This window comes from Tachypleus tridentatus, chromosome 11 (assembly GCF_004210375.1).
Source record: "Tachypleus tridentatus isolate NWPU-2018 chromosome 11, ASM421037v1, whole genome shotgun sequence".
NCBI classification, from domain to species: Eukaryota; Metazoa; Arthropoda; class Merostomata; order Xiphosura; family Limulidae; genus Tachypleus; species Tachypleus tridentatus.
This window is the reverse complement of record NC_134835.1, coordinates 49,867,618-49,893,093: the sequence shown is the minus strand read 5'-3', so window position 1 is coordinate 49,893,093 and position 25,476 is coordinate 49,867,618. Positions and strand designations below refer to the sequence as shown.

Here is a 25,476-nt window from a genome sequence, read left to right as displayed (position 1 = left end):
CACATATAATGTAAATGAAGGGTTGGAAAATTTAAGATTAAAGTTAATAATATCAATAACTGATATCTTCAGAAGATGAGTGCTGATTTTGACTCTTTTGAACTTCTTCAGTTTCGAAAGTATACATGTATTAAGGAACATTCTAACTACATCTCCAGTGTTAATACTAGACCGTTTAAAGACAGACTTTAAGCTACTTCGTTTGTAATTCTTATGTATAATTTTAACCCAAGTGATAACGTGATGAAGCCAATTTATGCTATTTTTACGTTTTTTAGTGCGTAAGGGACAGGACGTCAATTTACAACCCGACCAACATGTTTTGAATGTCAGATGTGGGAAACCAGTAATTCCAGTCACTTATTTTACAACTTATGGGAATTAACAGTATGTACATGTTTCAAAGGAAATATGTTCACTTCAAGTAATGAATACAAATAAAATAGGTAGACATAGCGCTATAAAATAATATTCATTTAAAAGGAAATCAAAGTAACTTTTATGTTGAGGAGATCAATCAGATGAAAGGTTGCTGAATCCAGGTAAGAAAAGTATACATTTTAAAAATCGCAGTAGCTTCTTGCATTAGGAGATAAAAATCAGGTAAATGAATGTTCAATTTAGATTCTCACTGCAGGGTAGAGAGGTAGATTATAAGATATGATTTTTTAAATCATAATAACTCCTTTCATTGCAAAATAAATTAATTTCTATTAAACGGCTATTTTGTTGCGTAAGGCTATTAACTACCAGAGTCACGTATTATTTTTGAACTTTATATATTATATAAAAATTCACTACTTACATGTGTTTTGCACAATGCCTCTACAGTTGAATTAAACAAATAATGAATCTATTTTTACAATATTAAGACAGCCCATATTGTATAAAACAGTAGCCAAAGTGGCACCAAAGAATATTCTTAGTAACTGAAAAGAAATTAAGATTTTCTGTCTTTTTCCCCTCTGTATATCTCTCTATATATGTCAACAGGTGAGTATTTTGAGTGTTTCAATTTTCTACCAGACGAACAGTTGATGCTTGTGTGTGTGTTTTTATTTAGTAAAGCCACCTCGGGCTATCTGTTGAGTCCACCGAGGGGAATCAAACCCCTGATTTTAGCGTTGTAAATACGTAGACTTACCGCTGTACTAGCAGAGGACAGTTGATACTTACTACCAAACAACCACATAAAACTTGTTACCATGCAACCGTGAGAAATGTTACCAAGGAAACAAAACATGCATTGTTGTTCATATTAGAAAATTCTGATCTCCTGAGGACTACAGTTTCGAGTTATGCCAGTTAAATCAGGAATTAATATTTTTTCCTAATGAACTTTGTATAAATATCACGTTTCAGTTATAAGTGGTGTAAAATTTTGTTTACCTTCATTCAAGCGTAGCCTCCAATCCCAAAGGAAAAGTAGAATATTTTGTCATTTAGGTAGATTATTTTCTATTTATCTGTTCTGTATCTGGCATTAAAGTTTAGCACTTTTAAATTTAACATTACACAACTATTTGACACAAATGACAAATGAACATACTCTTCTAATTTTTGTACTTTATGTTTAGACGCATGTTTCCTACTGTGCGAGTCACCTTTACCGGCCTAGCGTCAGAGACCAAGTACGCTGTCTTTCTAGACATTGTTCCTGTCGATAACAAGAGGTACAGGTACGCCTATCATCGTTCGTCGTGGCTTGTTGCGGGAAAAGCTGATCCTCCGTCCCCGACGAGGCTTCATCTTCATTCCGACTCTCCCTTTGTAGGTGACCAGTTAAAGAAACAGGTAGTTTCGTTTGAAAAAATCAAACTCACGAATAACGAGATGGATAAACAAGGTCATGTAAGTATACTATTCTCTGTATTTTTTGTTTCTCTCTTCTATATGATTACAGAAATGGCATTTCTGAAACCTAGAGCGACTTTAGGGGTGTTAACATTGGGCTTACACACATTTGAAAATTCTAAAGAGATACCTCAGTTTTAATTAGAACTTTAAAGTCTGATAATTATTAGGAAATGATGTGCACTGTAGATAGTTGCAATGAACAACAAATTTACTTTGTTATAATTGATAAATAAGATGGGCTTGGAATAACCTATACGTAAACAAATAACAACTGATCAGTAAAAACAAACACTAGTGAATAATACTAGTTCATGATGACGAGAAAACCCACTTGTAGAGAAAATTATATATTTGAAAACGGCTGGTATGGATAGAGAAAGCACTAGTAGAGGAGCGAACAACGTTTCGACCTTCTTCGGTCATCGTCAGGTTCACAAAGAAAGAAAGGGTTACTAACAGGTAGCTGATCACATGTTTGAAGGTGGTTGTGTAATTGAGTGTAGGAATGTAGAGGGCATGCTTAGATGTTGGATATATTTATTAATATAGGTATAAAGGCGTTCCTTTGTATTGGTTTATTTCGGGCTTGAGTTGTTGTATAAGTAAGACTTCTTTAATTTTGCGTTTGTTTATGTTTGTTTCTTTATTTAGTATTTGGGTTTTTTCTATGGTTATGTTGTGTTTATTTGACTTGCATTGTTCGAAAACGTATGAAGGTAACTTTTTGTGTTCTTTGAATCTGGTTTCCATTTTTCTACATATTTCTCCAATACAGAAGTCGTGGCAGTTATCAAATTGTATTTTATGAATAATGTTGGTGTTGTGTTTGTCAGTGTAGTTTTTACATAGTATATAGCATAGTTTTGTGCCTCGTTTTTGAATAAACTTGGTATTAACTGGAATTTGTCATATTTGGGAATATATGGTATGTAGCAATATATGGTTTCGTGATTTTTTTAAATCGTGGGGTATATTTACTTTTTTAGTTGATTTTGCTTTCTGTCTAGATGTGTGCGTATAATGTTTTCTACGGTTTGTGGAGGAAACTTGTTGATGTTGATGAATAATACTACACGTGGATAATACTATATGTTTAAAATGTTTACGTTTTAGACATAATTATAACGAATACCATTTTAAAATATGTCTTATTATAAACTACTTTGGACATTATCAAAGAGGTTGATATATGCATACAGGATGGGACAAAAATCACAATACAGTTGTACACTTTTATACAGCTGTACAGTGAATCTTGCCTCACGCTGTATGTATATATGTGTGTTTGTGACATAAAGTACTAACATTTACTTCGAGACAGATAATTAAATCTTCAGGTCTAAAGCTATTCTTCTTCCCGATGGAGCAGCGGCAAGTTCACTGACTTACAATGCTAAAATACAGGGTTCGATCCCCGCGGTGAACACAGGATATAGCTCAATGTGGCTTTGTTCCGAAAACAAACGAAACCTTTCTAGAGAAAAAAGTATTAATTAAGACTCGTGGACAGAATATTAAGTCAAGTAGAACCTACTTCTCTACATTACAAAACAACATACTATAAGTAAGACTTGCTTTTTCTCTGAACTCTACTGACAGTTTTGGTTGAAAAATTAAGCCTACATATGTGCAGGACCGGAGGCGTAAACAGAAATCTATCAAACGGGATGTTTCTTTTGAAGGAAAAGTGGCGAAGCTACTTTGCAGTGTCTGAGGGGCATTCATTTCAGAGAAAGAAATGTAATTCTTACTGAAAATGGAGTATTTTGATGGTAACTGGGCAGTTTTATACCTTTTATATATGTTTTATAAATATATTGGCACAATTAAGGAGATGTGATTGCACCCTCCATTTCTCTGTCTATGCGCTTAAGGTAAAAAAAAATAAAAAAAAATATATATATAATGCTTACGGTCTGGTGATCTTAAGAAGCCAAAGGCTACGAACCAGATTTGGAATGTTCACTTTTCCAAAAGTGCTATTTCACATTCAAATCAAATTTACGAATATTATAAAATAAATGAACATTTTTAACCTTTTGCCTAGAATGTTCGCATGAACTCCAATTTATAACAGGTAAACAGAAAGAAAAGCAGACGTTCGACAGCACCCGCTGCCAACCCAACTCTTTGGTTATTTTATTCAACCAAGTACTTGACAGTCACTTTTATGAAGCACTCATGACTCCAATGTGTGGAAGGTATTTTTGAGGCAAGGAGACCCGAGCCTTGAATCTCCCGAATTACGCCTAACCCATGTGTAAATAAATGAATAGAAGAGGGCGATTTAAAGAATAGTCTGTTCTGGCGTTATAATAAATCAATAATGGATGATAACATTAAAATAACTAAAATGGTTTTGATATTAATTCTGAACCTAAAAATATAATTTGCAAATGGCTTAAATAAAATCAGTTATGATTACAATTCGCTTGTTGATATTTATATATATTGTTACGTATTATGATTTGTCTCCGATTTATTATGTTACAAACGTTACGTCTTACCATTTCAAATAGCCGGAAATTTTAATTTGAATTAAGAAGTTAATTGAATGTCAATTTGTATCAAATTTATGACATTTGCTAACAAGATTAATACACACAGTTTTCTTTCTTAACAGAAATATATCTTAATGTACAAAGAACAATATAATTTATAATAACATTTGTTACAGATAGTTATTACAAATAATGGTTTGTATGCAAGAGTTTTACTAACAATACTGAGTCTTGTATGTGGCCTAGTACAGAATCTTTTATCGACATTTACGAAAAGCAAAATAATTCTTTGTTGATACACAGATACACTTCATTTAACGGCTGGCCTACGCGGTTTATAAGTTTACTTTTTTACAGAGAACGATACCTAATATTCTTGTAGAAATACTTACGTTCGAAGTTAATTCTCTGATATTGAATGGCTTATAATGTTCGAAATCTATAAATGTTCCTGGTCAAATATATGTAGTTTTCCGATTAATAAGCGTTTATCACAATCATAGCTTCCGAAGTTTGTAGTATACTGACTGACTATAGCAGACAAACAATATTAAAACTGTCTCTCACGTGCTGCACTTTATAAAGGTTTATAAGATTGAAAGGAGATTTTCTAGAAATTTCAGCCAAGGCAACAATACTGGGGTTTTACCTACTCACATCGAAAAGTATTGATTCTTACTCTCGAGAATGTTCTACAAATTTAGAGAACAGGAGAGACTTTCGCAATACACATTTAACAACATATGATACACACATTTCTAAATACATATCTAACCAAAAGACACATAAACATTAAAATTGACATGTAATAGAAAATCCGTTACAATATAATGCCTACATCACTAAAACAGCTCACTGATGAGTTCTGGTATTGTGAGAATGGTCTCCTCGGCACTGAATGTAGCAGATTTATTGTGGCTGATATAAAATGTTCTTATTTACTTTCACGCCCCCCAGTAACACAGCGATATATCTTACAGAGCTAAACACTTGGTTTCGATCCCCGTGGTGGGCAGAGCTTATATAGCCCTTTATATAGCTTTGTGCTTAACTTCAAACAAACAAATTTTACTTTCACATTTGAGTTTTTAGAATTATTTATAAAGTTTTCTTCCTTCAATGCTGTGGTTGGTAGGTCTGTTCTAGGATAAAGGTTTGGTTTGATCTGAATTTCACGCAAATATACACGAGGGCTATCTGCGCTAAGTATGCCTAATTTTGCTGTGTAAGACTAGAGGGAAGGCAGCTAGTCATCACCACCCACCGCCAACTCTTGAGCTACTCTTTTATCAACGAATAGTGGGATTGACCGTAACACTACAATGCCCCCACGGCTGAAAGGACGTGCATGTTTGATGTGACGGGTATTCGAACCCGCGACTCTCAGATTACTAGTGCCTTTACCATCTGGCCGTGCCGGGCCTAGAGGATAAAGAAGATTGACTAATTTACTGAATGTTTTAGTCTGTTAATTAAAATTAAAGCATTGAAACTCCTTTGTCAGAGGTGATTCTCTAACCCTAGTTCCAGGGTATAAATGATTAATTAGTTTCCAACATCGACTGTACACGATGCCCTCTATTAGGCAAACATTGATATTTAAAAAAATCATGTCATAAATCATAAAAAAATAAATAATGTTAATTATAACAAAATAAAATATAATTTGAAATACACAAATAAGTTCGAAGTAAATAAGCAGTTTGATAATTTTTACTTTCCATCCTTCTTTGTTAGTTTCGTCTAACACCGTATCATTCACATTTTTCATTGCTCGAATAACTTCCTTAGCGTTCTGCGTTTGCGTTTTGTTGGTACTAAATGTGATAGCCTTTCGCTCTTCTCTTTTAAACTGTTTAATTATTTTTAAGCTGTTTAATTATTACACTGGAATCTGGTAATTATAACGGGTATAGTTTTGGACTTGTGTTTTGTGGTTGAAAATGTACTTTTTTACCTTGTTTTATTTCATTGGTTTTTAGCTCTTCCAGTTCACTGTTGAGACTTAGGTAATTTTGACGGTCAAAGGAAAAGTTTGCAGAGACATACTGTTTAAAACACCTCTATGATTACTAACTCTCGCTTAAAAACAAACTAACTTTTGATGTTGCATTCCTATTCATAAATACAGATATTTGCAAAACTTGGCATTACTTTGATAAAGCATAATATGCGTATTTTGTGAAAAATTATAAAGACATGAATGAAGTAATGAAATGAAGTCGACCACCAAAATTTCTCAATTTTTTATAAATAATCAAGTATTTTTTAAAGATGTCTCAATTGTGGACAATTGCTCTAGGTTTTCTCAACATGAATTGAATCGTCATAGTTTTTATTTTGTGCTCAGAAAAAAATTTTTTTTTTTTTCTATAAGTATGTCTTTTGTATTTTCTAATCATTGTTTTGAAAATGTTTAGTCTCTTACATTGGAAAGAAAAATGTATTGGACAATTTTGAAAGTTTTATTGAAGTCGAACCATTTCTGTCTAATGATATGTCAATATTATGCCACCAAGTTCCGAATTTTTTGCAACAATGTGTAATTTCTCAGCTACAAATATACAAGCTACAATTACCAAATTACCTACCTAATTAGATTCGCAAAAAACACAACTTTCAAGATGTCTTCAAAAAGTAATAAAAATAAATAAAAAGGCATACTATACAAAACATATTTGGGTGAGATATTGCCTATATACCATATATATATATAGTATAACTATATACTAACAGTTATTACAAACGACGGTTTATATAGAAGAGTTTTACAAACTTACAAACAACACTGAGTCTTATATCTGGTCTGGAACTGAATCTTTTATCGACGTTCACAGAGAGAGAGAGCAAATTAATTCTTTGTTGATACACAGGTACACTTCTTTTGACGGCTGACTAACCTTGAAGCAACCGCAAGTTTCACCGGCGACAATATCTAATGTCCTCGTAGAAATACTAACGCCCGATGTTAATTCACTGAAGTTGGACGCTTGTAATGTTCGAAATCTATAAACGTTCTTGGTCAAATTCCGTAGTTTTCCTATTAGTAGGCGTTAATCACAATTGTAGCTTTCGAAGCCTATAGCACGCTGGCTGTATCTGACCTATAATAATCTTCTACAGTCTCGTAGCTAACTGCTTTTATGTAAATCACGAGAGTTTCTCGAAGTTTCAACAATGTTCAAAGAAGCGCCAGCGTTTTCGTTAAAACAAATATTATCGATTCTTACTCTCAAGAATCTTCTACAAATTTCGAGAACAGGCGGTACTTGCGCAATACACAATCAATAATATGCGTTACATACAAAAAATAACACTATAATGAAACAAGCGTAGGTATTAAAATAAATGAATAACGGTAAATCCGTTACACTTTTCAGTGTCGATCCGTATTTCCTGGGCCTTATGAAAATTATGCCAAATATATGTTTCTTAATAATAGCCTAAACGAATTGCATAAACTAGCAAAAGAAGATTCAAATAAAATGGTAAATCGTGCCAATGAGTTCTGAAATTAGGATTACTTTCTTGATTATGTGCTAAAACGCTTTTGTACAACGTTTTGAAGGCCTGATGAAGATCTGCGCTTGCACCTCTCGACGTTGTTCGAAACTCCTAAAGGAGACGCAGTCCACATGAATCACCAGTGAAGTACAAGCTTCCCTGCCTAAACTTTCCTTTAAACATAAACTAGTCACGTGGCTTTGTTTTGTCGTTAGTCAAGTAAAATTATCTGGAGATTACTTAAGAAGATTATATCCCAACCCAAACTTCTCGTGTAACTTCAACACAAACGTCTTTAAATTCTGCCTGCCTGGATGGATAATCCAACTGTACATACATCTTAAAACAAATATTTATGTCAGTTATCGGTATTAAATCCATTTTCTATTATTTTAGCTACGAATAATTGTAAAATTCAAATATTGTTTAACAAAAAGAATCAGTGAAATAAATGACGTGGCCAGGAACATAAATTGATGTAAGCATTATTTGATCAAGTGAAAATTCTCATTCTTATTTGTGTGAAACTCACGAAGAAAAATACGAGTGTGATATATCGCTACTTTTTCGAGTTAAGACTACTTGCTTCCCAGTGGCATCGTGAGTATCATGCAATTTTAAAGACGTAATAATTTGACCAAATGATTACAGAGAAAGCTCTTGGACAAAGAGACAATAAAAAAGGCTGAAACTTGACACGATAAGTTGTAGCTTGTGAACTATTCATGTTCAGAATAACGGGTGATCTTTCATCGGGTGAAAGAAAAAAAAGTACGAGTTATCTAACGTCTGTCTTGGCGCCAGCAAATACAGCGATTCCATCTTGTTTTATTGTGTGTTCAAACACCGCACCGCATGGATCAAGTCAAAACAAATCTCCAGGGGTGGAACAATCGAAGTTGTTTGGGATGAAGTCAATCTGTGACGACCAGTGACCTTGAAGGGAGAAAGCAAGTCACGCTTCTTCGAGTTACTTCTACAATATCTCAGACGCCTTGAAAAATGAAATATAGCGTCTTTGCACGCGATCTTGTAGGCTTAACACCTATAGGTTTAACCTGAGGTAGTAAACGTATTAAATGAACGCTTCAAGTACCGAAAGAAAGAGTATTGAATTATTAACAGGGACAGTTCAATGTAATTCATTGTAAATTATGTCTGCCTACATGTTCCAAACAGTTTCCGTATGAAATTAGTTTGAAGTTTATAAAAGTAGTTTTCTGAATCCAAAACACATAATAAATATTGTTTTTAAAAATCGACATAATACGTCTAAAGGACTCTTGGAGCACTGATACAGTAGGCAGTTATTTGGAAGTTGTGGTCGAGTGTCAAAACATTGAGGTAAGCTTTATTAAAAATGTAAGAATTTTAGGTGTAGTATTACGTTATATACATTTTTACTTATGTACTGTTGTAATGATTTTTATTACTGGGCTGATTAGTTTGGATTTTTAGACAAAAAATAATGTAAAGTTCAGGCCATTATTGACAATGAAAGCGTTTTGTTTATTCGATTTCTAGTTTAACAAGTTACAACGAATAACGATAGATATAACCTCAAATAGCGCTAGACAGTTACTTGCTCTAAGAGCAGGTATAGTATACAAAATCAGTATTCGCAAAACTGAAGTACCAGTTAAACCAACTAACAAGCTCGATGACTCAATATTCAAATCAACCCTTTCAGAATTAAAACTAGTAAGTAACTCTAATCTAGCCTCGTTTATCTCGCTTTTTGTACTGTTATTTGTTTTCTAAACTTCCAGGAAAGTTAAAGTCACATTGCTACTATGGCACGTGACATTAAAACTTTTCTCTAGATATGAAACAATACAGACATCTCTGCTAAAAACAAAACAAAAACATAGTTTGAAATAGCATTGAATAAATAGCAGCATGTAACCGATTAGGTAAGAAAACAGCTCATATAATCATTATTGGGTTGAATTTTAAGAGGTATTAACTCGAGTGGAACATTATTGTTCGAAATAGCTAAGTATTATGTTAGTACAAATATGTAATAGAATCCATAGACACTTTATTATAATTTAATCACATACCTCACATCTATAGAACATTTCGTTTATTGCCTAAGATCTACGGAGAAAAGTCTGAGCATGTGACCTGCCAAGTTATTGATTGAACCCTATGAATAGAGAGATGTAGTCATATTGTGGTCACTCTGCAAGACAGTGGGATGAACGCAGATAGCTCTCGTGTAGTTTTGCGCGAAATTCAAAATCAAACAAACAAAAACAAACAATGAGATGAAGAGAATGACGATGAGTGCTCGTTTAGTCGGAAATTTGTTATATAAAATGGTCAGGATTCGAACTCTTCCAACCATTATTGATAAAGAATAGTTCAGAAAATTGTAATGTAGGGAAGACCGAGTTCGAAAATTACTTAATCAGATATGAAGAAAAAATGTGCCTGCTATCAGTGGTTCTTAGAATGTGGAGTGTGAACAGTGAGCTGATTGGAAGCGTCTGACGTGGTGATTAAACTGTGAACAACGAATTAACTGGAAGTGTCTGATCTGGTCATTAGAATATGAACTGTAAACAGTGAGCTGATTGGAAGCGTCTCACCTGGTCATTAGGATGTGAACTGTGAACAATGAGCTGACTGGAAGCGTCTGACCTGGTGATTAAACTGTGAACAACGAATTAACTGGAAATGTCTGATCTGGTCATTAGAATGTGAACTGTGGACAATGAATTAACTAAAAACGTCTGACCTGGTTTGATAACACTGCACAATAAAGTTTTTGCTTCTTGAACACTGTTGGGTGTTCCTTATAGTTTTTTGGCTGCTGATCACGAAAATCACATCCAAATTTGCCCATCACGTACGGTTTCATCGAAATCTTCAGTTTCACCAGGACATTGCTACAATGGAAAATCGATATTAGGGCAACTGGAATCCGTCAATGCTTGCTGACTGCTGTTGGACACTGCAACGTGATGCACCGGACATTGAATACAAATGAAAATCAGGATCAAAACACTTCTAATTATGTTGAGCTTAATAGCATATTAGTAGCATAAACGCAATTAAATACGTTATTGCCGGTAAACAGTTAACTGTCTATTTCTCAGAGTTCCTACGTGATGAAACAAAACCAAAATTATATTTGTGCATACCCACCAGGTACCTGTCACAATCAGCAAAAACTTTTCAGGAAGCAAAACTTAAAAAAAAAAATTGTTGTGTAGTGTAATCTGTGTTACAAAAGCTTATTAGAAGTTTCAGAAGGTAATGTAATTATGCAAATAACAATAATAATAAATGGTCTCTTAGTAGGAATTGGTTACTTGACAGTTTTAGATGAATAACGTCCATATTATTCCAGAACGTTCTTGTCTACTTTCCTAATGGTATATTTCCACCCTGATGAACAAGGGCTCTTCCGGAACAGTAACACAAGATGGCGCTGGTATTGTCTAGGATTGGTACTAAGAACATGAAAATTACTTCAACCAATTTTTCTTAACCAACATGATCACAATTTTCAGTCTGGGTTAGTATGTCTGGTATTAGCTTGAATGTTACAATAAAGGGGTTACAAATGAAGTTACCACTCGTCAACTTACAGAGTCTATGTAAAGCCAATCCCTCGGTGAAGATAATCTCACACGATATTATGTAGAAGTCCTGCTAGAGTGCAGAGGTAAAATATTTATTAAAATGAGTTGTATTCTAACAAAATATCACATACATGTGTATATATATATATATCTTATTTTGTGGCATATAAGTGACACTACATAGTCTTTGTGTAGTTTTGTAGAACTAAGATGTGTATGTAATAAAACATAAATTCACATGTAGAACATTCAATAAAGAATCATATGTTTGGTGGTAAAGTACTGAAGTTATTATAACAGACGAAACATCTACTGAACAGTTTAGTTGAGTGTTTTACAATTAAACAGTTTAATGACTAACAGTTTTGTACTTCAAAAGAAGCTGTGTTTAACTGCCATCCCGTTTACTACATCCATATCGATATGCTATAGCTGACGACTAGACCCTGAATTGATTAACAGTCTCGTCAAATAATAGATAGCCAATCAGGTTCCTTTCTTTCTGTCAACATAATGATACCTGTAAAAAGTGTACAGACATTTCAATCTTTAATGATATCCTTGTAGTAAGTACGCTTCGATTGTTATTTTTGTTTGAGCTGATAATGTCAACTCGCTTTACCTGTCCATTTACTGCATAAGTTAAATGTGTTATTTGTGTTAATGATTACGTGGTTCATGTGTGGAATGTATTCATTCATCAATTTCACAAGCGATTATAGTTTTCTTTTACTTATATGCATTGACACTTTTCCTTTACTCAGTTAGGCTTATATCTCTCATTTAAGTTCATGCATTGGCATCTTTACTTACACATCTTTCCTCTATGTTCGAGCTTTTATATCTTTCCTTTACTTACATGTCTTTACACATTTCTTTTACTTATATGCCTTTAAATATTTATTTTACTAACATGTCTTTACATATTTCCTTTATTGTCATGCTTTTACATATCTTCTCTACTTACATGTATTTATATCTTTTCTCCACTTTTACGCATTTAAATATATCCTTTCCTTTCATAGCTTTACATCTTTCCTTTATTTACATAAATTTAAATACTTTACTGGTTACCTGTCTTAACACCTTTTCTTTACTTACATACATTTAAATTTCCCGTTTCTAATATTAGTTTCTGTTACTCATAGGTGTTTACACCTTTTCTTTGCTTAAACAGATTTATATCTTTCTTTTAGTTGCATGGGTTGGCATTTGTCCTTAGATGGATTTACATCTGTTATCTACCTGTTTTCTTGTATTATTAAATTACACTTTATGCAACAAATTAAGTTTCAAACTGCCCATATTACACACCAGTTTTAAATCTACTGAAAGCTGAATTAATTAATAAACCTATTTTAAATGGGATTAACAGCTGATTAAAATGTCTACGTATGATACGTTTATTTTATGTGTTTTACTTATAAAATATTAATAATGACATCTGTCTATATCTAAAAGTACGTAAGATAAATAAGCATTCAAGAGTTTTATTGTTTAAGTAGTTCGTACAATTTCAAAACTTTAAATGATGTGTTATATCAAAATTTTTGATGTGGTTTAAAACAACAACAAAAGGAATTAACTGAGACGCTGTTGGTAGGTGATAAACTGTTTATGGAATAAATAATGATAGAAGGTTGCATGATATGAATGACAAAACTTTACTGAAAATAACTTATTAAAACGTTTGAATTGAACAAAAGTTCCCATGAGAGTAATTTTTAAACGGAAAACGCATTCATCATTGCGGCTTCTACGGTAAACCTTGCTCTCTTGACACGCACATCAATGACTGAAATGTATTACGTTGGCAAAAGACTAGATCACCATCGTGTGAGGACCGTCACAAGTTTGTTAATTTTTCTTTGCTTTAATTTAATGCAAAAGAGTGAACGAAGCTTGTTCTTCCTGGCAGAAATGTACGTTAATGCAGCTCCCTGTGAAATCACGTTTCATGTGTCTTGTTATTTGCGCTCTTCATAATTGTCACGAATGAGATTTTGAATAGGTAGTTAGATGTAATCCCAGCCATACGCTCACGCATAGGAAATAAATCTTGATGCTTACGCACAAAGTACAATATGATTTGAAGAAGCGTAGCAAATATAATTTATCATCCTTGCTGCAGTGCAAGTTTTGATTGGATGATACAACTTATGGGACGTACTATTTTCATTCATGAAACCAATGACATGCAAAGAAGCATGGATCTGTAAAATAGTTCTGATATATATACTTCAAATTAACAAAGAGCTTGATAAATTGATTTAGTACGCTAAAAATCTTCCGTGATCCAAATTACTGTGAGATGGAAGACATTATGTTTGCCCAGTAAAACATAATGTTCGAATCTCGTTTTCCATCTACTTGAAATTTCACTATCACGATATCAGTGTACATTTAGCTGCAACAATGAATTTAAAATTACAGGTAATTTCAATCTTGCATGCACGTAACTACACGTGGTTTATATAATATTAACTGAATATTTCTTTTCAGTGTTTTGAATGTCTTGATGTTTAAACTGACACTAAGAAGTGTACTCACGATTCTGTATCGCGCCTGCAACTGTATATTTCATTTTAATGAGAAAAAGAAATAGTCCATTAATTTCTACGTAGCATTCACATAAATCCAATTTATTTCCTTGTTCAATTGGCTACCATAAGAGCTAATTACTTCGTAAGTATTAGAATAAAACACCATATGAATGGAAAAATAGCTAAATGATTGAATATTTTCTTTACACCCAAACTTAAAATACTGCAGCTTTGAAATAATTATTAAAATAACATATATTTCGTGTAAAAAGCTAGCGTAATACATTATTTAGTTGTTTAAACACCTTATCCTCTACAACGTATTGAAAAAACATAACATATGCCACTGTTTACAGATTGTACTGAACTCCATGCATAAGTACCAGCCAAGAATTCATATTGTAAAGCTGGAAAACGACTCGTTCAACTTTTCCGTATCTGACCTAGACTCGCAGGCTTTTCGAACATTTATCTTTCCAGAAACAATATTTACTGCTGTCACTGCTTATCAGAACCAGCTGGTAAGTTCTTTCCTTTTTACATGTTTTATAAGCATCATGTTGTTTTCGGAGTGAGTCTGAGTTATCCAGTTTGCTGTTGATATACGCGATTATATGTACAGACTCCATTCTTACGTTCACTTTTTACTATTATACACTGTCTTTATTGGCTACTGACCTTTAAACAAAGGTCGGTTTAAGTTTACCAGAGTCGATTAATATCTCGAAATCAGTTTACAAAACTACATATGAATTATTATAAAACAAATATGATTATTTTTTTAATTGTTATGCAAATCTAGTGAAAGCTGGTTTAATTAATGAATCCATTTTAAACGGGATAAAATTCTGCTTAAAATGTACAAGTATTATGCGTGTTTATATTTTATTTATAGAATGCTAAGAATGGCAGCATTACTTAATCTGAAAAGTTAAACAGATTAACTATGATTTCCTCACTTGAGGATAAAAACTTTTTACACAGTTATAAGTCTTTCAATCTTCCTTTCGTTAAAATACAACAAACACTACAGTATTAGTTTTATCACTCTGAAAATTGACATTTATAGATAAAAGTCTGTAAGGTTTTCATTATCAAAATACATTTTTTTTGCATTCTATGTGCACTTTATATACTCTAATATTTTGCATTTAAAATTTTCAGAACATAATGGATGACACCATTATTTTAATAAGTCATTTTCTTTTGAAGAATAATATTTTTTTTCTCAAATCAGATTCAGTGACTGAGCTAGTCTGTTACTGACCAGTTTATACATTATATTTCCGCTTATAAAATTTTATGAACAAGCTAACATATCCGATGAGATATTTTTACCTAATATAACCTTTAATTTCTTGTTAAGACTTTCATTTTATCTTTTTTTATGAAATAAACAAAGGTTTTTCAAATCCAGTATTTCCTTTTCTTTTTACCTATAATTCTGTTCTAATTCTTAAACAAAACAGTATTCATTCCATGAGGTATTAAGTTACCAATATTTCGTTATTTTATAAATCTTATTTCAAACTTCAAATTTGCATTTGCTCTATACTTTTGAAATAATTTTACGAAAATGTTCATATTCAGAATGCTTTAAAAAACCTTGTATTATTAAACATGTGAATTTTTTTTTTTTGTTTTAAACAGATAACCAAACTGAAAATTGATAGCAACCCTTTTGCTAAAGGTTTCAGGGACTCCTCCCGTATTACAGAAATAGAAAGGTAGGGTATACTGACTAAAACTTTCTTTCCATAAATAACTGATAAATATTACTTGCAGAGGACAAATCAGTCAAAATCTTTAATTTTTCTAATGTTGGTGTTACTAATCTTGAATGATCAGTCATCTAGTGCTATACATCTTCTGCAATTCATTGCAGTCTATCATAGATGTCCACTGTAGCCCACCCATCCAACATGAGGTTTTAAATGTTGTATTAAGGACTGTCAAATTTGATTAACGACTACACACCTTACAGTTGGTTATTATCTTTATGAACGTATAAGCTTCTTTGGGCTCGTTTTTTTTCCTTTCTAGAGGATTTTTTTTTCACAAGTCAGAATATCATAATTAAGAAACAGTCTTTATTCTCTTGCCCTGTTTGATTTTTCGAAGCACTAGGGCTCGAAGATGAAGATCATTCGTTGACGTGTTCAATAATGGCTTTATCTTTTTCAGAGAGTCTATAGAGGCTGTCATTACCAATGTCCGTTCACCTCTACAATCATTACTGGATGTGGAAACCGATCACATGTTGCTACGAGACAAAATTACTTTACTTAACCTCCCTCATCGACCACCATTTTTGTGGAATCCGTCAGAATTTTATAGCAATATCGCACACAGTGATATTTATCGATTTCTTTCTACGAGTCCAAACTGTATGTCTCAGTTTTATTCTCTCAGCACCACCAATCGCTTTCATCCTTCGTTTCTTGGATTCTCTCCTCAGTCACCACCCAACTGGCACTCCGCTACTGAAGGCGTTCAACAGGCTGGATTTATGACACATTATGACGTAATTTCCGGTAATTCTCATGTCGGAAGTATTATTCGCCCGACAGTTCATCATTCAGATTCTGTGTTACATCTCGGCTCTCATCGTTACTCTCCGTATCCTTACTCGAACAAAGATCAGGTGTCGTCATCAGCTGGTCTTGAATTTGTTCAGACTGAAAGAAATCCAACGACTTTTAGGTGATGAAAACGAGGACTTTACTTTGTGAATTTGTAACTTATACACGTACTTCATTAGTTACTTTTAGAGGACCTGATTCAAACAACGGTGATTTACTAAATTATAAACTCAAAACAAAGACCGAAAATATGCAATTGAACTGTGGAATGTAGTGAATATAAATCTTAAATAGAAAACAATTCAAGAAAGTCTGTGAATGTAAAGTGTTTAGTGTCATTTGAAAAGCTAGTCGAATTTGCACCGATTGATACACTTGTAGTTTGTATTAATTGTTAATGTGTCAAAGTTTACAGCAAACAAGTTAGGAACGGTTCAGCAGACTGAGCTAGTTCTGGGTTGAATAGTATAAACTGTTTTTTTTTATCTTTTATTTGATTGCCTAAATATTTTGTAAAAATAAGATATCTTGACAAAACCGAAGAATATGCTATACACTTGGTTGTTTAGTTTCTGTTAAGCACAGGGCCACAAAATGGGCTTTCTGTGCTCTGCCAGTCATGGATGTTGAGACCCAATTTTAGCGTTATAATTTTTCAGAATTGACGCTGAGCCACTGGGTAAGAGGGGGAAGGTATTTAATTGTTATATATGTACTTTTTTTTAATAATCGAAGGAATAATTCCTAATTAACACAAAAGAAACACTTGTGCAGTAATACACACACGCACACACCAGTCCAGGAATCGGTATCAAGTTACAATAAATAAAATAAAATAAGTTTATTCACTATTACTAAAAACTTACAAGATTTCGAAAACTAAAATATTAAGAAAATGTAATTAGTTTATAACAATGATCAAATTATTAATATTGCATTATTTAAACCAGCTTTTGCAATTCCTAAAACATACAAATAAAATTTGTCTCAAAATACGGTGACAAAACGTTTTTAAGTTAATAATCGTGAAACGTTTCAATGACCTTTCCAGATAATTTATGGTTTATTGTACAAAATCATTAGAACATTAAGTCCAAGTTTTCGTAGATTTTGTGTATCAATTGACTTTCATAGTAAATTGCAAGTTATGAAATCGGTGTAAAGTATATTACTGTCTATTAGTAATTATTACATAATGATGAACAGATGGGAGATATGTAAATAAGAACAGTGAAGTAAATAAAACAGTAACGATTGTTTCGACGTAATGTGTACGGATGTAGATATTGTGTAGACAGACAATACGGATGTAGATATTGTGTAGACAGACAATAAACGGCGATGTATTACTGTTGAATTTTTTTCTGTTATTCACAATGTCGTTTTTCTTTTAAAAAACCAACAAAAAACAACAGTTTTAGCTCAAACCATAGTCCTATTAAAATATGTATCTATATACATGAGACCTCATTCAGTTTGGTCTTTTTGAAATGTATACTATGTGTGTTTGTGTGTTTTTCTTATAGCAAAGCCACATCGGGCTATCTGCTCAGCCCACCGAGGGGAATCGAACGTCTAATTTTAGCGTTGTAAATCCGGACACATACGGACGTATGAGTGGGGGGCATGCATACTATGAAGCTTGATAACGATATTTATATCAAATACGGATCATTTGCTGTAAATAATAATTTTCTACATTTTAATATGCGTTGTGCAAAATGTGTGCGGAACGACGAAATGTGTGATTTCAGCTTGCAATGATAGGTACTCTTAAGGTAATATTTCAATAGTAATTCACATATGTTATAAAATTACTATTGATGCATGATATACATTACAGACTTTCCTAGTGTTAACAGCTAAACCTTTCGATATACGTTTCAGACTTTCTTGGTGAAACGTCAGAACAGTTCGATATACACCACAAACAACCCTGGAGAAACATCAAAACTGTCCAATATACTCTACAGATTTTCTTCGGGAATCATCAAAACCGTTCAGTATACGTTACTGACCATTCGATATACGCTGTTGTCTTTCCTTAAGAAACGTCAAAAACGTTCGATATAAACTACAGATTTCCTCGGTGAATAGTCAAAATCGTTCTACACATATCAAATCCCTCTAGTGCAGCCATCATAACCATTCATTGTAAACTAAAGACTTCCCTAAAGACAGAGAAAAATAAATATCGTTGAGATACACAGAAAATCTCCATGGTGAACCAACAGAACCATTCGACGTCATTAAAAGCTTCCCTCAAGAAGCATAAAAACAGTCCGAAATAAACTTCGACCATTTCTCATCATGTTTCAATAGTAAAAACACTAATAGGTGTGCAAAAGATGTATATCACAGTGGCAATTAAAACTTGATTTGAGATCGCAAAACATTTTACTGCTTATCCAAGAAGTTGAAAGTATAGGTAGAGAATAATATTTTGTTCGATCAACACATGTCAGATCTTTATAATCCATGTTTAAATCTAAAAACTGGTTCGATTCTTCGTGAATTTTACTTACTACTCACCAGTGGATTTTATCTGTTATTTGACTGTGGATTGAAGTTACCTATAACGGGAACCCCCTTAATCCGAGCTTAAGAGGTCCTCATATGAGTATTTTTAATCATACACTAACCTCAGTTTGAGAACTTTTTAAAATGTTGACAGGGTTATATTAATTTCAATATACCAACGTTCGTTTAACCACAACATTTTTTCTTCATGTTTAAAGGTTGATGAATCTTTCTATGTATAAATTTGCGATGAGAATAAAACGTGTCAAAATATGAAAGATGCGATTTTGTAAAATGATTTTTAAGCTTTCATCTACATGCGTGTATGGACACAGATACTTATCTTCTTATTTTAATAAAACACCTTTTCGATTTCTAAAGTTCGGATGTTTTTTATCTGGAAAGTAGAAATGTGAAAATATTAGCTATAATAACCATATTTGTAATGATCATTTTATTATAGCTATTGTTTTAACGTATTAGAATCACACAATTCAATTGATATATAGATACCTTTGTTCGGTTGTTCATTGCTAAACAGAAAACTGCACAAAGTGATAATTATGCAGTACCAATTACTGTTATCGAAACACGAGTTTTACTGTCATAAATCTAAAGACTTTCCGCTTAGTTTGTATGTATTTTCTTATAGCAAAGCCACAGGGGGCTATCTGCTGAGCCCACCAAGGGGAATCGAACCCCTGATTTTAGCGTTGTAAACCCGTAGACATACCGCTGTACTACCGCTTAGTAACTGGGAAGAGAAGCTAGTTAAATAATACATGTTTATTTAACTAAAATTACTATATCATTTTAATCAATTTTAATTTTAACGATAATTTTTTCACTGTTTCTTTTTTGTATTTTCAGAACTGTAAGATATTTTAATGATTTGGTCATTACGCCTAAATATAAGACAACATAAATACAACCTCACTGACTTTTATCACAGGCTTACAACTACTCAATGCACTTCTAATGAAAATGCTGTTGTTCTTCTTTGTAACGCTCAGTATTTTAATTCATTAACTGAGCCTTACACAAAAGAATGTTTATGCCCTTTTTATGAGATGAATATTAACCACTACAACGTTTTGATTGTTGTCAAGACTGATCCCTGACGCTTTTTATAAAAGGGAGAGTTGGTATAAACATAAAGTATAATTCACTAAACTCTAAACAGAAGGTACAAAGGCAAGACTTGAAGTTTTCTATTTTTCCAAACTGTACATAAATATCCCTCCCCCCAGTGGCACAGCGGTATGTCTGCGGACTTACACCAGGTTTCGATACCGTGGTGGGCAGAGAATATATAACCCATTGTGTAGCATTGTGGTTAATTCCAAACAATCAATCAAAGTAAATAAAGAAGCACATATTTAATAACTTATCACTTGTATTACGAGCTCGGCATGACGGGGTGGTTATGGCGCTCGATTCGTAATCTGAGGGTTGCGGATTCGAATCTTCGTTACATCAAACATGTTCGCTCTTTCAACCATGGGGGCGTTATAATGTGACGGTCAATCAGATTATTCTTTTGTAAAAGTGTAGCCCAAGAGTTGGCGGTGGGTGGTGATGACTAGCTGCCTTACACTGTCTTGCGCGAAATTTAAAAATAAACAAACACTTGTATTATATTTTCATCTTTGAACAGATTAAAAAAAAACATGTTATAGTTACCTCAGCGAGGATCATGTTAATATTTAACACTGTTTTAACCGATTAGGATTATGTTGATTTTTAACAATCTCAGGATTATTTTAATATTTAGCGCCTTAAAAAGCGGAATGACTTAACCACTAGAAAATATTGGGTCTTATAACTTGAAAAGAGAATGTATACAGCGAAGCTTCAAATTTTCAACTAATCTTTACTTTATTCACTACTAGTGAAGTCCACATATTGTATTTAGTAATTTTATGTTTTTGCTTTTTGCAACATTTAATGTAAACAACTGCTGCAATGATCGGAAGACGTCGCTGATTTTTCACAGCAAATATATATGAGAGTATGTTTGTGACTTTTTCTAGGCGTTCATTCAATCATTTACTTTTCACAATTATCATAATCTGTAATCTGAACATCTACAGCTAAACCTTATACGGGTTAAAACAAAAATATTGATAGTATTTTCATTTTTTGTGAGTCATTTATTATTAGAGGACCTTCAACCAACAAATTCACAGACCCACAAGCAAGTTAGCGTATATAACAGTTCAATATGACGTGATTCTAGGGTTAACAACTCCTGTGTTAAAGATGTGTGGTAAAGAAATGAGTCAAAATCGAATATAAAAAGTTTTAAAAAGCTGAAAACCATTTTGTTCGCTACTTCAGTGTTTTGTTACATTGAAAAATTCTACCGATACCAAAGGGGAAAATCAGTGGTTAAGGGTTCAGTGAAGGTTTTACACGTTGTTTATACTTCTCAGTTCTCGATGTTTATCGAGATATAGACAATTCTCTTTAAAACGGAACAAAATAGTAGCTTAAATGATATTTGTACAAAAAAATTGTTCAAAATACGAAAATTTGAAGAAATAACTATATTTACTGATAGAGTAACATGGATTGATATTATTTAACCTACAAATCTCAGTGATATTATTTAATTTACATATCTCAGTGATGTCATTTAACCTACAGATTTCAATGATTTCATTTAATCTACAGATCTCGGTGATATAACTTAATCTACAGATCTCAGTGATATTTAATGTAAAGCTCTTAGCGATACACGATACCTTTGCTTCTTGAGTTAGACCACCCAGTGTTTTTTGTTTTTTTTTCCAAATAACCCCTCTCCTCAACGGTTTTTGCTTTCATAGATCTAAAGTTACGTAAAATGGGATGTGGTATAATGTAAATTTTCTATTTATTTACCACTGGTTTCATGAAGTGAATGACGATAATAAAAAAGAATTCAATGTGTCCCAGCTCAAAAACAAATCAAAGCTGAAACCTGTTTCACAAAATACTCTAATAGCGATAATAGCAAATGCATTCTCATCTTTATAAGTAAGAACGGAAGAACATTATATTTAACTAGCTGTACTAATTACCAAGTCGATAGTTTTTTACTTCTAATGCATGTTGCTAACTTGCTTTAAACAGAATGAAAAAAATACGTCATTTATTTAAAAAGTGATAGAAAATAGTTTTGTGTCATAGATCAATCCCTGTTTAAATTTGTACTACCGTAGACCACACAACAAAAAGATGTGTGAACTATTTTGGCCTTTCTAACTTCAATTTATTTTCGACAGGCGATACGTATATATTTTTTATAGTTTCATAATGAAAGTAACATACCTGACATCTCGATTTTGATATTTGTACACGAATATTAGCTTCGTAACATTCAATGTCTAGGTCACACAAATTATTTGAGGGATTTTGAAATAGTAGATGTATGTCATCAAGTTTAATTCGTTGGTGTATTTAACACTGTATTTGACAAATATATTACAAGGTTGAAGAGTGGGATTACCTAAATAATTAATATCGTTTTGTCTCTTTCTCAAATCCATAAAATATAGATGAACGTATAAAGAAGTGTGTTTGAAATGTGTTGATAGAACTTGCACATTGACCTATTACGTTACACACGAGATTTAAGGTCTCAAACTTCTTTTTCAGAATATCACGGTTGTCAGCCACAATGGATAATTCACTTAAGCAATACGTATTGTTGTTGTTTTAAAGAGAAAAGTAGTACTATCATAACTATTGGCCCTCTAGTGGCACAGCGGTAAGTCCGCGAACTTACAACGCTAGAATCAGGGTTTCGACACTTGTGATGAGCAGAGCACAGATAGCCCATTGTGTTATTTTCTGCCTAACTTTAAAACAAACAAACAACTACTTGCACCCTCAAGAAATATCTAGAGCTGCGTTGCAAAAATTGGCTGCAGTGCTCTAATTGTTACCTGTGGATCAAAGGGTTTTAGACTCGAGGCTTAAATACGCTCAGCATTTTGAACTGTAGATGTATTATAAAGGCAATATTGAATTATTTTATTTAGTTGAAAGAACTAGACGGAGCCTTTCAGTCACAGGTTCTGATGGCTGTCTGTTTTTTCTTTGGTCAGAAGCTCACAATTAGGGACAATCAAATACGAATTCTAAAAATTTCTGACCTAGCCATCTGGTACATATCAGCTTAAGGTGCTATATGTGGAAATTCCAAATCAAACTTTCTTTTGCTTTAAAAACATTATTAGAATAACGCTTACACTGTACTGAGCACTTTTTCTTTATTGATATGTTAAAGGAAAGGCAGCTATGTGCTACTTATAAGTATTTAGACGTAATAATTTCATTTTATATGCTTTTAATATATACTTCTCAAATCTCTCTTTTAAACCATCAATTTTTTTTTAATGTGCTTAAATATTAAACGATATAAACACTATCTTACGTTTCCGTTGATGTGTGTGCTGCGTATACGAAAGAGTAAATTATCTGATTTTACATTCACCTCACAACTATGCATGTTTCGTTAGAAAGAAATGTGACTTAATTTACATACATTTTGTTTTACTGAAAGAAGCGTTTATTTAACTTACATATTAACGCAAAACTACACAATCTGCTGGATATCTGCACTCTTTCTATTGTGAGAGCCCAGACTCTAGCGTTGTAAATTCATTAACTTATTGCTGGCTCTCTAAGGGGGACTGGGAGAAGTAACCCGTGTCGAATCTCATAGGAGTTAACTGCTTAAAATCTGAACAAAGACCATACTACAGAACGGATTTTTTGACAAACGTTGAAAAAAGTTAGGAAAGGTCTTATTTTGCAATGTACCAATGAAATAATTAAGGCCTTTAATAGTTCTTATGTTTCTAAGTGAAATATTTATTCCCCACAGTTTATCAGAATTGTTTGTAATTTTTTGATGGGTGGAAAACATAGTTATCAGTGCTATATCTGCCAAGTTGAATACATTGTAACACACAAAGTAAAATTAAATGATGTGAATCCGTTGTCGAAGCCAAAGAACTTACGCAAAAATATAGTAGGTTACTGAAGCGGTCCTTAGGTTATTTCAGATTCTGTGTTCTAAGTGTAAAATATGGTTCAAGTTATACTCAAGTTTTACTTAATTTCGTATTATTAGAAATTATTTTTCACATTTAGTTTTCTGTTGATAACAGATTTGAGAAAAAAAGACCAAAGTTTGAAACTAAATTGGTTAGATAACCTTTTAATTATTTATGCTCTCTTTTTAGCTGTTCCATTTTATCATTTTGCATTAAATAATGTGTTCACCAGTTGCGAAGCGTCACTACTACTCTTACTTACACACTTTGGATTGGAATTATTAATATTAAGCTTTCATACGATAACATCCAGTCACTTGAAAGAATAAAAATTATTGTATACCACATGGTGAATATTCTACCATCGTTCTTACTGGCAGTGAAAAAGAACTATATCCTGTAATGCTCTCAGTGTCAGGTACAAACAAAGTTTATGTCATGATTGATGGGTCAATTTATGTTGTTATTTCTGCAATTCCTTTTCAACCAGACAAGTTAAAACTCGTGGTTGTAGTGTTAGGACTAAGTTGGGATGACATGACCTACCACTCCTCTAGGCACCCGGCTGAGCTGGGTCGCCCCGCATCTCTCATCCTTCTGTCAAACTCGACATTTACATTTGCACGTAAAAACTATTTCAGGATGCGTAGGGGGTGGCATACATTTAATGTCCTTTTGCTGCGCTTTTTACCATTTGACTAATTACTCCTTTATTCCGAAATGACGCTCTAACTTGTATACTTTTTAGATATACTGACGTGGAGTAACTTAAAGCTTACAGGTGGTCCAGTAGTACATCTCGTGACAGGATAGGAAACGAGTAGTAATAATTTTCCACCAATTAACCAAAAGTGTTAGTGCAAGCATAGACATTCACGTATATGCACACGTACACATTTAAATGCACACCATAAAATGACAATGAAATACGTTACTGACACTCCCCTTAGCAACAAGAGGATGTTCTTTAAAACAGAAGTTAACACAATCTCAAGTTATGCACTTACATATAAGCCATATATATATATATATATAACTTACCTTTAAATAACTATTAAACAACCCTTTATCTCTCTTTCCTGTCTTTACAACACAATGACAAAATACTTTGTTTCTTTTATAGTGACGTGCATTACTTTATTATTATTTAAGTCTGCTTTCTAAGTGGTGATACATTTGATCAAAATGGTCAAAAGAAGTGGACTCGCCAGTTTGTCCCGAAGTTATCAGTACTGTTGAGAATAAGCTAGTTTTTCAATCAGCAATATCCACGTCAACAAGTCTTTCATCTCTCTCGTGATTTAATACAACGTTTTAAGTGAATGGCA

At 32.9% G+C, this 25,476-nt stretch overlaps 1 protein-coding gene across 2 annotated transcripts in view; it reads left to right on the top strand.

Annotated features, from left to right (window-relative positions):
* The window catches only part of LOC143232121 (T-box protein 12-like), a 70,619-nt gene extending 51,258 nt beyond the window's left edge, over positions 1–19,361 (top strand). The window contains exons 3-6 of one of the 2 annotated variants that reach the window (XM_076467210.1): positions 1,578–1,851; positions 14,355–14,519; positions 15,649–15,725; positions 16,183–19,361. In XM_076467210.1, coding sequence (XP_076323325.1) covers positions 1,578–1,851; positions 14,355–14,519; positions 15,649–15,725; positions 16,183–16,705 — 1,039 coding nt within the window. In that variant the 3' untranslated portion in view covers positions 16,706–19,361. The remainder of the gene's footprint in view (positions 1–1,577; positions 1,852–14,354; positions 14,520–15,648; positions 15,726–16,182) is intronic. The other variant, XM_076467209.1, reaches the window with a different exon arrangement.
* Positions 19,362–25,476: the final 6,115 nt, after the last annotated feature.